Here is a 15,087-nt window from a genome sequence, read left to right on the forward strand (position 1 = left end):
GATGGGCAAGGCTACGCGGGCAAATGAGACTGTCTGAAAGATGTCAAGCAGCTTATGGTTCTTTAACCTCAAGAGGGATCTGCAAGGAGTCAGCAATTTTCTTGACCAGATCCTGAAACTGCTTAAAATCATTCTCCAAGGATGGAGGACAAGGCATAACTGCTTCATTCGGAGATGAAGAAGAGATGTTGGTCAGAAGAGAGACCTCCTTCATCAATTCCATCTTCCTGCTCCTCAAAGGTTTCTTCTTGAGGATCAGGTCACCTAGTGAGGTCAGCAGATGAAGGCTGCCTATCTCTGAGCAACAAAGAATTGGGCACCTCAGCCAGGTCTTGGGGAAAAACAAAACTCCTGAGGTAACAAGCATGCTGTTGGTACCGAGTCCGTGGTTTGCAGAGAGGTACTGTGAATCTTGTCTGATACAAGAGAAATGCAGTAGGAACCCAAGCAGGCTTCTTTGATAACAAGGAAGCAGAGGAAGAGCTATTCTTGCCACCTTGGTCTGCCGATGGTCCCAACGATCCCTCCACACCCGAGGTTTTGCCATCTTTCGGCTAACAATGCCCTGGGTACCTGAGGAACCAGCAGCCTCAAAGGTACCAGACTGGAGAGCAGAACATGCTGACCTGGTTGAAGACTCCAACAACCTCGTCTTTTTTGAGGTCGATTTCCTACCTGGTGAACTCAGGGCATGATCTTTGGAAGACTTATGAGAGGTCTTCCTCTTAGATGCCCTCGAGGAGCATGGCTTAGAAATAGTGGAGGCAGCAGACTTGCTTGCAGACTGGTGTACAGGAGGGGTCCCTTGGCCTGGGTCAGAAGATGGATGCAGCGAGCTCACTGTAATGAGGAGATGAAGTTTGATCTCCCTTTTTTTTCTGGCTCTAGATTTCAATGTCAGACAGAAGTTACCCTTCTGGGAATGTGCGATTCCCTGAGACAAACGATGCACTGGGAGTACCCATCACTTACCAAGATTGCCTCCTGGCACGACAGACATTTGAAACTAGGAGAACCAGGTATAACCTCCCTGTGAACAAGAACTACCTTACCTACTCACTAACATCTATCTATTTAATATATGAGAAGTTTTTCTTCTTATAATTTTTTTTAAACTAAGAAGCTAAAGCTACTACTGCTTACTAACTACCGGTAATTACACTAATACTAAGACCTACTATAAGTGAAGCACTAGAGTAAAAACTGGGACACAGCTGAAGTAATCTCAACAGGGACAACTGCCAGAGCTCCATCTCAGGCTGAGGCAGTTGCAAAGCAACTGAGGGCGATTTGCCTGTGCACTGCTACGTAGCAACTCACAGGATATGTCACAAACTAGCATGCATGCACAGGCCGAACGCACATTGCTATGAAAAGTCTCCAATCAATAGCACAGGGGATGCAAGTGCACACATAGGACACTACTCAAAGAAGAATAACCCATTATTTATAGAACAAAGGACTAAACTGTATGCTATATACAATTATTTTTAATTAACCATGCCTTAAAATTAATTTAAAAAATAAATTCAGAAACACTGAATGAATCCAAAGTCCTAAATAGGACCTTTTTGCATTTTAAAGGATGCTTAAGAGGAAAAATTCTGCCCTCAAAATCACACACAACTCTCTCTGAATCCAATTAAAATTGTGCACAGGTGCACAAGGGTAGAATTTCATCCTTCAAGGAATTCTTTCCCAAAATCTAGAGTTGATCGTATCTGATAATTGGACCAGGTGTTTCAATTCCCTGTACCACAGAGGGATTTCATGTATTGAATTTAAAAACACATTCATATACAGGATCATATTCTGAGCTCCTACGATGAACAGAAATCCCGTTGAATCCACTGAAAATTGTACACGTAGATGAAGGGCAGGATGGCCCATAGTATATAAATTATTCAAAATAAATGATTTGTTCTGAGAAAGACTACACCTAATTTTACAATTAATGTTTATTTTATCAAACGAGACCTAAAACACAAATTCTAAGTGACTCATGAGTACAGTTCCATATTCAATATTCTAGCACCATACAATGATAGGACAGCAACTGTACAAAATTTTGCTACAGCATGGAGCCCCAAGGGCTCAGATAAGTCCGTTTTTATACTGTTGTGTGTGTTGTTTCAAAGTATGTTCTTTACTGTGTAGAGTCTGGGTATAAGTGCCTTTAGGCTAAGGGAAATATTCAGTACTTACTGCTGCAGTAGACAGAATTCGGAGATTTTATTTGCAGTTCACGTTTAATTAGGGTTGCCAATTTTGGTTGGCCATATTCCTGGAAGTTTCATTTCATGACATAATCTTTAATTAAAGATTAATCTTGAATTCCTAGAGACTCCAAGACAATCTTAGAGGGTTAGCAACTCTACGTTTAATACGCATACAGTGGACGGAAGAGGAATGTGTAGCAGGCAAGAGATCAAGCAGCTCCAAATCCACTTTAAATTGTCTGCATCATTCACCACTTTCCCAAGATCATTTTCATACCTCAGGTTAACAGGCACAACTCTCACTGATTCAACTAGTCACTACAGAATACCAGATTAGTATACTCAGTTTGCAAACTAAATGAATGCTAAAATCAGTGCAAATTACACTGCTTTGCCACTTGTACCCACCTACATCCATTTGCTGATCAAGTTACATCTGCTATGTTATTTAAATTACAATTTATGTCCACTGTTTCAACCCTGTATTTTTACTTTGAAACCACACGTCTTCACACACAAAGGCATTTGAGAACAAGTTCATAGCAAGTTTTAGAAATTTTACTAAACCATTTTTTGCATCATCAGAGCAAAAAAATTCTGAATTCCTTCATTAACTTGACAAAAAATGCTGCTTCGTCTTGCTTTGAGAACTCAATGTAGTCAATGTAATTTAACCCAATTTAAAAATAAAATGCTGTTTGGTGTGAAAAACAAGTATCAGAAATTTAAACCTAAAAGAATTATTCTTCATTAAATTAGAGCCATCTGAAAATAGTGGCTTATAAAGAAAGTGCCTACTCAACTAACATGATACTATTGCAACATGATTCTATAATGTCAATTTAGTAAAGTAATGGCTTAATATGAAATGTAGCAACATATTTCCCTCTAGAAAATTGCTTTTATTCTTAATATTTAACTTTATATGAAGTATCCATTTGCCCAGTGAGCAATAATCCAACAGAACAGAACAGTTAAACTCCAAAATGAGTCTAGTTATAATATTCAGTTTTAGGGATAGAAATTTCTAATAATTCTGCTAATAAAAGTTTAATTTAATGAGAAAATACACTTCTGCAATAAAGAATTTTAAGCAGAATATTCTTTGCAAACCAAAATATTATCAACATAAGAAACATAACAAACAAAACTGACTACTACATTCTAAGCATTACTCTAGTTTGACTCATTTAACTATAAAAAACCGTACCTTTAGGTTTAGGTGGCAAAGGATTTTCATATAAAATCTGTTCAATTAATTCAGAAAAGCTTTCAGAGAAGAATGGAGGTCTTCCTATAAGTATAAGTAGATTCACTTAATTCTATCGAACTTGATTAAACTGCAAAATAATTGTTACTAAATAATCTCATTCAAGAAGCAAGTATTGTCAATCTGAACTCAATTTAACAAATTAATGTCAGTTTAAATACAAATACCCTTGGTGGTGAGAGCCAGTGAGCAATAAGGAATGCAGAACAAAACATGGGCAGGACAGCCATTAAGAATGCCCCTTCATGTCTTGTGTCCCAAAATGGGTCTCCATGGTAGCCCCAGATGCCAGTAGAGTGGATAATGAGGACAGCAAAACCCACATCTATGTTAATCCAATAGGCTAGCATACTGTGTACGTTGCCACAGGAAGACTGGGCTACAACCCTGCAACCTAGTTTGAAGGAGATTTCACCTTCCCAGATGCTCCCTTCCCACTCCCCTTCCCCTTACTCTTCACTAAGCCAAAGTAGTGCAATTTTAAAGGTAAAATTCACTTTAGCTGTTTAAAAGAACAAATTAATGCATTTGGTAAATTGTTTTAATGCTTAAGAGCATAAAACCCTTGAATGATAGAATGGGAGCTCAAACCTTTATTATAATTTAGCAAATTATAATTCTGAGCACTAGAGGCAGTTAAAACCATATATTATAATTATACTATAACTCAGATCTTAGTGACATTAGCTCAGTTGATTATTTTACAAAGTTCCTAAATAATTGGAAATCTTTATAGTGTACCAAAAACTCATTTTTCCAAATTATCACAAATGTCAGATAGATAGAAACACAACCTGAAAACATTTCGTAAAGCAAACAGCCCAATGACCACAGATCACTAGCTATGGAGAAGTCAGCTCCCTTTATTGCTTCTGGAGCGGTGTATACAGGCGATCCTACAAAATAAAACACATATAAGGCAACTTGGACTATCCATTCAGCATTTATACAATTCAGAATTTTAAAAAACGCCACCGTGTCAATCCTCCCACCTTACCTCTGGTGTATGCATTATCTCCATTTAAAGATAAATGCTGAACCTCAGTTTCCCTAAGTACTTGCTCAGTGGCACAAAGAATGTCAATGTCAGATTTGGGATAGAAAGTCAGGAATTTGAATTATAGTCCTGTGATCACAACCTTACCTCTCATTAGACAACTATCCTCACTTCATTCTGATATACCTTTTCAGTGGGATTGTGGAAACTATTTTGTTGTTTATATTTCTATTTCACTTCCTATTTCACTACACATAACCTGAGAAGAACATCTACTTTTTTGTGCTGAAATTTTTTAATGTACCTAGAGAAAGGTCCAAGTCAGAGACGATGCCCAGATTAGGGGATGGAGTGATGGACAGAATTGTGGTATTGTCCACAGTGATTGAGAAAGGAAGTAGGGGAGGGGGCTTGAACTAATGACTAAACATCTATAAGAAGATGTCTGAGGCCTTGGCTACACTTACCCGCTAGTTCGGCAGCTGGAAATCGAACTTCTGGGTTCGACTTATCGCGTCTAGTCTGGACGCGATAAGTCGAACCCGGAAGTGCTCGCCGTCGACTGCGGTACTCCAGCTCGGCGAGAGGAGTACCGCGGAGTCGACGGGGGAGCCTGCCTGCCGAGTGTGGACCAAGGTAAGTTCAAACTAAGGTACTTCGAACTTCAGCTACGTTATTCACGTAGCTGAAGTTGCGTACCTTAGTTCGAATTAGGGGGGGTAGTGTAGACCTGGCCTGAGACAGAGGTTAAGATTTTAGTTTGGACAGATGGAGACAAGAATGAAGAAGAGAGGCAGATCTGTGAGTCATCAGCATGGTCACTGGTAACTGAATTTGTGTTTACAGATGAGATTACCAGAGATCAAGTTTAGAGGGAGAAGCGAAAGGGACAAGGCATGAGCCCTGTGGAGCCCGCATAGAAAACTGGCAGGGGAATGAGGCTAATCCCCTAAAGGGCACTCTGAAGAAGCAGTAAGAGAGGTTGGAGGAGAACCAGAAGAGAACTGAGTCATGGAAGCCAAGGGAGGTCAAAATTTCAAGAAGAGAACATGGGTGATGGAGTCAAAGGTAGCTGACAGGTCAATGAGGACAGAGTGCAGATTCTGAGCTTTAGCTAGGAAGACATCACTAGAAACTTTGGCGAGAGTGGTTTCAGTGGACTGCAAGGAGCAGAAGCTTGATGGGAGAGGGTTTAGGATGGAACTCCGGACAACAATTGCAGGTATATGGTCAATGAACTAAGACAAACGGGGGAAGGGAGATGGGGCAGTAGTTGTCTGGGTTAAAGAAAAGAGTAAGGAAGGAGATGAGAGAGAAGGCAGACCAGAAGATGGGTTGGGGTCACTGAGCCAAGAGGTCAGGTTAGAGAACAGACAAGAAGCTTCTGCATCTGTGATGGGGAGAAGGAGGAGAGAGTTGTGGGAGGGATGGGAAGGTCACATTGTATTTTGTCAGTTTTCTCTTGGAAGAAGTCAGCAAGAGCCTGTAGAGAGAGAGAAGTGGAGGCAGAAGGAGGGGATGATATATATATATATATATATAGATATATATATATAGACCATTTATAGTGGTTTGCCTTTGCGGTTTTTCCACCTTTCTTTGAAGCATCCGATACTGAATAGTCTACTTAAATACTTTTTATAATATGCCTGAATATAAATCATGAATAATGTTTCATATACAAAAGATATAACATACCTGTCTGCCAATTAACTTCAACATAGGAGGAATAAAAATAGAAAGTTTATTATCCATCAGTATTATACCATAGTCACTAAGGGTTACACAAAGTCAACAATTTTTTCAGTTCCATCCTCCTTCAAGAGCACATATTGGTTTCTTTTATCCTTAGGTTTTGGTTTGTAAGAGAGGATAGGTTGTTAACTACACACACACACACACACACACACAATTACAGTCATTCTGATAAAGATATATTGAAGAGGTTGTTGTTTCTTCCTGAATACAGTAGCTTCATCATCATTCTTATTTCTTGCAATACGGAGCTTCATTAAGAAAGAGTGAAATTTACACAAGCAGGAGACAAAACTTATTGTCAATAGTTCACTTGTTCCTAATAAGTATTGTGGTTGTGGCAGATCAGCATTGTGAAGAGTGAGAAGCGGTCTCTGAAATAGTCCAATCCCATAGCATAGAGCAGGGGTTCTCAAACTGGGGGTTGGGACCCCTCAGGGTTCATGAGGTTATTACATGGGGGGTTGTGAGCTGTCAACCTCCAACCTCCCAAACACCACTTGCCTCCAGCATTTATAATGGTGTTAAATATATTAAAAAGTGTGTTTAATTTATGGGGGGGGGGGTTCAGACTCAGAGGCTTGCTATGTGAAAGGGGTCGCCAGTAAAAAAGGTTTGAGACCCACTGGCATAGAGGGTTTTGAAGATTAAGTACCGAAATTTAAATTTGTTCTCATACTTGGTGGCATCTCAATTACTGCACTTATAATGCATTTGAATGAACCAGACTTTTTGAGTGAAAAGGCTGCTGCATTCTGGAACTGCAAAAGTTTCTTTAATGACCAGAGTTGATTCCTAAGTACAAGGCACTGCAATAGTCAAGCCTATTGTAAAAAGAGATGTTTCACAGTTGCCAGGTCAGCATCCAGTGGGAGGATGGAAAGTCTCCTGGCCAGTAACAAATGGAAGAATATACTTCAAGCCACTGTTACTAAATGGATACCCAATAGCAGTTTGAAGTCCGTATTGAGGGCACTAGCAGCCCAAGTTGTTTTTTTAACTGAGATTCCTAGTAGCTTCATATATATGTTAAACGAAAGGGTGACTGAATTAACCCTGTCATACCCCACTGGTGAGGCCCTTTGATTATATAACTACCTATCCCAAATTAACTTCCAAGTTCTCTGAGATGTAAATGGAGCACACATACTCTAAATCAACTCCACCTCCTACTAGTGGTAGGATCGAATGTGATACCATAGATCATAGGGTGTTGCTACTGAAGGCACCTGACAGACTTTAAAAGTATCAGCATAGACATGCTGCCTTAACCTTGGCTAGGAGGACAGCACAGTCCCAGTCCACCAAAGCCTTTTCTTCACTGCACTCTGGGAAGCCCAGTATGCAAGTTCTCTCTGCTGTCCAACTGAGCGAGACATATCTTTACTTCATTCCAAGTATGGAAAACATGGAACGATGAAATATGCAAAAGAATCCTGAGGGACGTTACCAAGGTTCTGTCAACTGGAGTTCAGTGAGTTAGAGAAGTATTTAACATAATTTTTAGGGCTGTTGACTAATTGCAGTTAACTCATGCAATTAACTCAAAAAAATTAATCATGATTAATCGCAGCTTTAATTGCACTTTTAAACAATAGAATACCAATTGGAATTGATTACATATATTCTCACTGTAAAAAAAGAAATAGTATTTTTCAATTCCCCCATTACAAGTACTGTAGTGCAATCTCTATCATGAAAGTTGAACTTACAAAGGTAGAATTATGAACAAAAATAACTGCATTCAAAAACAAAACAATGTAAAACTTTAGAGCCTAAAAGTCCACTCAGTCCTATTTCTTGTTCAGCCAATCACTCAGACAAACAAGCGTGTTCACATTTGTGGGAGATAATGCTGCCCGTTTCTTGTTTACAATGTCACCTGAATGTGAGAACAGGCATCCTCATGGCACTGTTGTAGCTGGCATCGCAAGATATTTACATGCCAGATGTGCTAAAGATTCGTATGTCCCTTCATGCTTCAACCACCATTCCAGTGCAAACATTTCTAATAAATAATATAAAGTAAGCACTGTACACTTTGTATTCTGTGTTGTAATTGAAATCAATATATTTGAAAATGTAGAAAACATCAAAAATATTTAAATAAATGGTATTCTATTATTAACACGATTAATCGTGCTATTAATCGTGTCTAATTGCTTGACAGCCCTAATAATTTTATATCATGATCAGATGGGTTAGAATTGATTTTCTGTCCTCCCATTTAAACAGATTTGATATCTCCTTAGCCACATCACGTAGGCAAATATACCACACAATGATGTTTGGTCCTCTTTAGAAGATTTTAATTTAAAGAAAAAACAAAAACAAAACAAATCTGCTGAAGGGACTATTTTTTATGTTCTACTGATTGTGGAGTGCAAAGTTTAATCTCTTAAGGATAAAGATCTTCTGTTTATTAGGCAAATTTGTGCCTATAATTAGCTTAATGCTACTTATTTCAGTACTTCTCAGAAGCTGTACATTATTGGCAACCTCATAACATCTTCCCTTGCTTTACCATAGTTCCAACCGTCATTTCCACATACACCAGCTTTCACCACATCGCTGGAGCTCAACAGGCTCTAAATAAAGAATCGCATTTTGCTGTGTTAGCAGTCATCTAAAATGGATTTATTTATATTTCTATAGATGGTGCTCCATATACTAGGTACCCCCATATGAAAGTTCAAATGGTTACTCTAAAAGTTTACAAAATCATATGGTTTGCACTTAATCGAGGAAATGAGAAATGTATAAATAGCCAACTCTATTTTAGTTTTAGTTTTCCCATTCGTCTGTATCAAATACAGAAGCACAACCTAAAATAAATAATAAACCAACCAACCCAAATTTAATAAGAGTTAATTTTTCTAGTTAATTAAGCCTTTTGCTCCATTTAAAGTCTGTTATCCATCTGATCATTTTGTTTTAAAAACGACTCCTGAAATTGGTTTATTATTTTAAAGAAAAAAAAGAAAAAAAATTGAAACAGCAGCACACCAGCCATTGAAATTATTGAAAACTCACCAATGCCAGTGGGAAATGACTGAGAGCTGTATGTTTGTACAGTAAAAGTTGCATTTCAGAGATGTGATGTTACATCTACAACACTCATTGTAAAAACCAACCACTCTCACTTGTACAGCCACACTAAGTTTATATAATTACAGTAATATTAATTCAGCTTCACTGTTCCTATACTTGAATACCTTGATCTGGGCTTGAAAGGATACCTTGAAGACTATTCAGAACAGGCACACTAAAATGATAATACAGTCTTTATTACTTCTTATCACAGATGTATGTTATGCTGTATGTTTGCTAAACTTGGTTTTGTATTGTTATGAAGGTTGAAAACATGACTATGTGTACGTAAAAATCTGTTTCTTCTCTATGTACCTGTCACACATCACTTAAAAGTGCTGGCTAGCAATCTTCCCTGTACTTAAGGATACCAATGATGGTCTGTGCTACCAAAATCTTGCTTACATGAGACTGGGGATAGGTCTACACTGGAGCTAAAAGCTGTAAATTCCAGCTTGAGGAGACATACCTGCACTAGCTTTGATTGAGTTAACATGCTAAAAATTGAAGTGTAGCCACAGCAGCGCAAATGTGGGAGGGACTAATTATCCCCAGCATGAATCTATGGTCTCAGACAGGATTGGACTCTGAGCAGCTTGCCGCTCCTGCCACTGTGGCTACACTTCTATTTTTAGTGCATTAGCTCAACCAGAGCTAGCATGGGTATGACCCCTCAAGCTAGAATGGGAGCTGCGGGAAGCGGTGGCCCGGCCTGCGCCGCTTTCTCGCAGCTCCCATTGGCCGGGAACAGTGAACCGCGGACACTGGGAGCTGTGAGCAGCTGTACCTGGGGATGCTCAGGTAAACAAAGTGTCCCACAGCCCACCAGGGGCTTACCCTGAACAAGCCGCAAACAAAATTTGGGAACCCCTGACTTAAGCTAACGGTAGCATTAATTACAATGGGGGAGAAGAGATAAAATAGTCACCTGAAGCAATAGCTGTATGTACAGATAACTTAGTAGTAACTTATTTAACAATTGCCTTTCACAATTAAATTTTATGTGCTCTGATTTTCGTAACAGGTAGTGTAGCTTGTTTTGTGGTTTGTACCATATGCAAATTCCCATAATGTTTCCCATTACATTGTCAGACACTGTCAAAACATTTTATTTTGTTTAGTTCTAAAAAAAACAAGCATTCTTAATTCCTGCATCCAAAAAGAATAGTTACAAAAGACCACAATTTTAAGTTTATGGCAGAGAAAATAAGACCCCGTCCTCTCAACAGGATTTAAAATCAAAACATTTTTAAAACATTTCATTATGCCTCACTGAGTTTAGTTAATTTTGACTGGATAAAATATATACTATATGCTGTACCTTTGAGTTTATTTTTCAAGTTTCTTTGTGGAGTGCTTTCACAGCCATCACCATCTCCTTCCTCTGATCCAATTAAAGCAAAAAATTCTTCCAAATTTTCACCCTCTGCTTTAGCCAGGCAAAAATTATTGAACTTCAGTGTGCCAGGCCCTTCCAGAAGTACCTACAGAGGTAAACAAAAGTGAACACCAAGTTGTTTCTCTTACATATAAAGGACTGTTTCAAGAAGCTGAATTTTCCAGTCTAACCTATCTAAGATTGCAGTTTTGATTAAGTCTCATTACCATTAAAAGTATTTATATGGCCCTGTAGTGGGGCAGTTGCCCCACTCCTGTAGAACAGGGGTTAAAAACAGCCCTGGAGAGGGCTGTGGCTGTGAAAAAGGCTAGGCTAGATTGGGGAAGGAGCCACAGCTGGGGCCACGGCCCAATCAGGCCACAGCTCACCCTATAAAAGGGCTGTGAACTAGGAGCTCAAAGAAGAGACTCTCTCTAGCTTCTGAGAGAGAAGGACTGGGCTGCCTGGGAGCTGAGAAGGGTACCTGAGGTGGAGCAGTGCTGAGCAAGGGCAGAGGGAGCTGAGGAGCTCCAGCCTGGTAAAACCCCAGCCTGCAGGCCCTGCTAAAAGGCCAGAAAGGGTACTGGGGCTGCAGAGGGGTAGCCCAGACATAGGCAAAGGCAGCAGGTCCAACCCCCCCCTTGCCGATGATGAGTGGTTTACAGACTGCGGTCTGCCCCAGTGAGCGGGGGCTAGTCGGTGACTGGCAGTAGCCACTGAGGCAAGGTGGGGATAGAGGTTCCCCTGGATGGGAAGACCTAGATTGTGGGTTACTGCTGGGGCAGAACCCTGATGTAAAGGGCACAGAGGTCCGGGAGGGACACGGGGCCAGCGGCAGGCGAGACACTGGCCTACAGAGGGCGCTCTGGGCTAGAAGAGCTAATTCCTGAGATGACCAGCAGGAGGCGCCACGCCGGTGAGTCTCACCCCATCACAGGCCCTCAACACAGTAATAGCTGAATGCCTCCCACAAGGGGCGGGGGGACGACGACTACAATGACCTCCTTTTTTCATAGCCATCAAAAGGTGGCTTTTTTTATTTTAGACAGATCTGGGCAGAGGGCTTTTTGGTTTTGTTTTAAATGAGCCTGTGACAATGAAGATGATATAGTGGGAAAGCATAGAGAAAGGTTTTGCACTTGCTCTGCATGCAGCAAGTTAGCAATCATTCTTGGTTCCAAAATCTTGTTCCAGCTCCTGTGAAGGTTCCATCTCCTGAAGTCATTAGTCTCCTCTACTGGTCAACAGCTATGTTGTTTTAGCGGAACATAGCTGTCATGGGAGGTTGTGGTTACACAGAAATAGGGTGACCAGATGTCCTGATTTCATAGGTACAGTCCTGATATTTGGGGCTTTGTCTTATGCAGACGCCTATTATCCCCCACTCCCTGTCCCGATTTTTCACACTTGCTGTCTGGTAACCCTACACAGAAAGAGGCAATATCACAATAGCCAGAACCAATTCTATGCAGGACTCTGAAAATAAGGATGGCTACTTTGAATTGGACTACATGTTCAAAGGAGTAATTACCACATACATTACTCTGCAGCAAAGATAAAAAGGGATGCATCTTTCAACATGTGTGCATATTAAAGTTTGTTAGACTAGCGTTTAAAATATTTAACGTTTAATTTCCAAAATATGGAAGCTAGAGTTGACTAAAAGGATTATCCACATAGCAACCAGATTCTGAGAAACATTTTACCTATTCATCAACCTGGCTTAACAGTAAATTAGTAGCTTTAAAGGAAATACAAGCTTTCCAATTCTGTTGTATTCCATTCATGTCTCAATGTCCTGCCATCAGATACACAAATGGGCAGCACTATATTTCTTATGAAGTCATCTACTGACTTTGCGCATACATCCACAGTAGCTAATTTTTACAAGAAACTTGGCAATGCAGAAAATGTCAGAACACAGTAGAGAGTCCGATCGAGAGCAGAGTCAATATATTAAGCAAAAATAAAAATGTTTATTGTGTTCATACTTTGATTCACTGTGCACATTTTAGGAAAAACATGAGGGTTTTACTAGACTAAACTCAAACTAGGGAAAGATGGGCAGTCCTGTTTTAGGAAACAATTACAATAGGTTGATCATTCATTTATGCAACGTTTGGTAACAACTTCCCATGGCGTTCTCAAAGCAGACAACCAACTTTAGTCTCCAATTGCTATTTTACACAATAATTTATGTACTATAGGCAGTATTAATTTTGACTAAGTCATTGTTTTTTATACTGACTTTTTTTAAAGTTTTAAAATATTTTGTGTCATGAAGGATTACCAAGACACTAAGAAATATGTGGTTTCCTAGTATAGACAGGGTATGACAGAATGATTCAAAGCTATAAAAACAATGGGACTCCTAAATGAATAATGAAAATCCTTTATTGACTCATCTTTTTATGCTGCAGCATGGAAGCAGATACTATACTCTCAGACGCTCATTCTCAGCTGCAGAGTGGTACAGCAGAGAGAAAATAAACTAATTAGACTGTAAGGTATTCAGGACATACACTTGTCTCTTACTATGTTCAACACAACACCTGGCCTCCAACATGGAGTAGGGCCTCTGGATATTAGCATAATACAAATAATAATTTCTGAAATTGTAATAATATCTTTGACATAATATAAGATGTTACTCATTACCTTTCCAGGTGTGAGTTCACAGAAGATAATTCCAAGGTCATGAATGTGATGTAATCCAGTAACCAAATCAATACCAAATTCTCTCACCACATCTTCAGGTAGATGTTCATCTTGCGCAATAACCATTTCTAGTGAACCACCTGAAATGTAGTCACACAGAATCCCTTATGACAGTTGTATATCAAGAAAATGCCAGACCAATAGTCTACTGTGATATTACAGCCTCTTAAAAGAAAAAAAGTTAAAGGGAAAATACAAAACAATTGAAAAAAAAATGTTTGCCTATCTTCAATTGCTTTGTGACTCTTCAACAGCCACAAGTTTCAAAATGTATATAAAATAACCTATTACTCATCAGCACTAAAGGACTACTTCACCCAGTTGTTTTTGGCCTCTGGAAAAACTGAGGCATGGAAATGTTATTCTCATATACTCACTATACATCCTCTATACCTAATCACTGAAACATGAGCAAATTTTGAAAATAAGACCCATGTCATCTAATTTGTCTATATGGATCACTAAAACTGAAAAGAGTTCACCACTAACATCAATAATGACCACTTCTGTCAAAGAGTTCCTATTTTATGAAGAAGGCAGAGAGTGGGAAATTGATCAATTCTCTACTGAATTTATTTACATATTTTAGTACTCAGACAAAATTATAACCCTGCATACATCTATGTAGCATGATTTATATCAGACTTCACCTTTTATACAATAATCTTCATCTTTCTCTAGATCAACATTACCAAAAAGTGACAGACCAAACAATTCCGTTGAATTTTCATGAACAAATGGATTTGTTTAGTTATACCATACCATTAACTTATTATGGTAATGACCATAAAAGAAGGTTAACATTATACTGGGTTTTTTTGTTTGTTTGTTTTGGGCCGGGGGGGGGGGGCGGTAATTAGAATGTTACAAGAAAACTCTTCTTCAGAAATCAAGATGGCTTTTAACTGTTTATATTCTACCTATGGCCATATTTTTATTAATTCTTTATTAAAATAAAAATAATTCTATTCTATAACATCTCTAAGACTTCAGAAGTGGAATGTCTTCCTGTGAATTCTTCCAAAACTAGAGAGATATTAGCTTTATATACAATTTTTTAGTATAACTGTCTAGAGAACAATAACTTCAAAAAGTTATATTGTAAAATCAGTAAGAAATGGTTACTTATTAATAACTGGTTCTTCAAGATGTGATGCAGAAATGTATTCCACTTAAGTATGGGCATGCACACACCTAAGTGGAATACACAGCTGCATCTATTCTACTACACGTGATTCTTTGTCTAAATCACTTGGTGGTGGCAGCATACTGTTCAAGGCAAGGTGGAATTTGTGCCTTGGGAAAGTTTTTAACCTAAGCTGGCAAAAATAAGCTTAGGAGGTCTTTCATGTGGATCCCCACATCTGTACCCCAGAGTTTAGAGTGGGGAAGGAACCTTAACAACCCACTAGACCACCTGGCCTTCCAAAGGCTCTGTTACAGTCCTCTTCAGCCCTGGGCTGGAACATGGCTCCATGAGAACAGATTCTTCAGAGAATTTAGCTGCTAAAATTGAAAGAGTCTCTACCAAGCATGTGCAAATTACCATTTTTCAAAAGCTTTTAACTTGATCAAACTTTGGGAGAATTTTTACCGGGGCAGCAAGAGGCATATCCTTGATACAAAGGTCACCCCCCACCAAATTTCAAGATCTTGCTCT

The 15,087-nt window shown here is 39.1% G+C and overlaps 1 protein-coding gene across 3 annotated transcripts in view; it reads right to left on the reverse strand.

Moving 5' to 3' along the window:
• Nucleotides 1-15,087, reverse strand: part of ULK4 (unc-51 like kinase 4) — a 408,217-nt gene that overhangs the window by 383,950 nt on the left and 9,180 nt on the right. For 2 of the 3 annotated variants that reach the window (XM_024107953.3, XM_005278594.4), the window contains exons 4-7: nt 13,368-13,507; nt 10,653-10,815; nt 4,284-4,385; nt 3,430-3,513 (exon numbers count right to left, since the gene is read on the reverse strand). In XM_024107953.3, the coding sequence (XP_023963721.2) occupies nt 3,430-3,513; nt 4,284-4,385; nt 10,653-10,815; nt 13,368-13,507 (489 nt within the window). Of the gene's footprint in view, nt 1-3,429; nt 3,514-4,283; nt 4,386-10,652; nt 10,816-10,936; nt 11,021-13,367; nt 13,508-15,087 lie in introns of those variants that run through there. The other variant, XM_065587118.1, reaches the window with a different exon arrangement.

This window comes from Chrysemys picta, chromosome 2 (genome assembly GCF_011386835.1).
Source record: "Chrysemys picta bellii isolate R12L10 chromosome 2, ASM1138683v2, whole genome shotgun sequence".
In the NCBI taxonomy this organism is placed as follows: domain Eukaryota; kingdom Metazoa; phylum Chordata; order Testudines; family Emydidae; genus Chrysemys; species Chrysemys picta.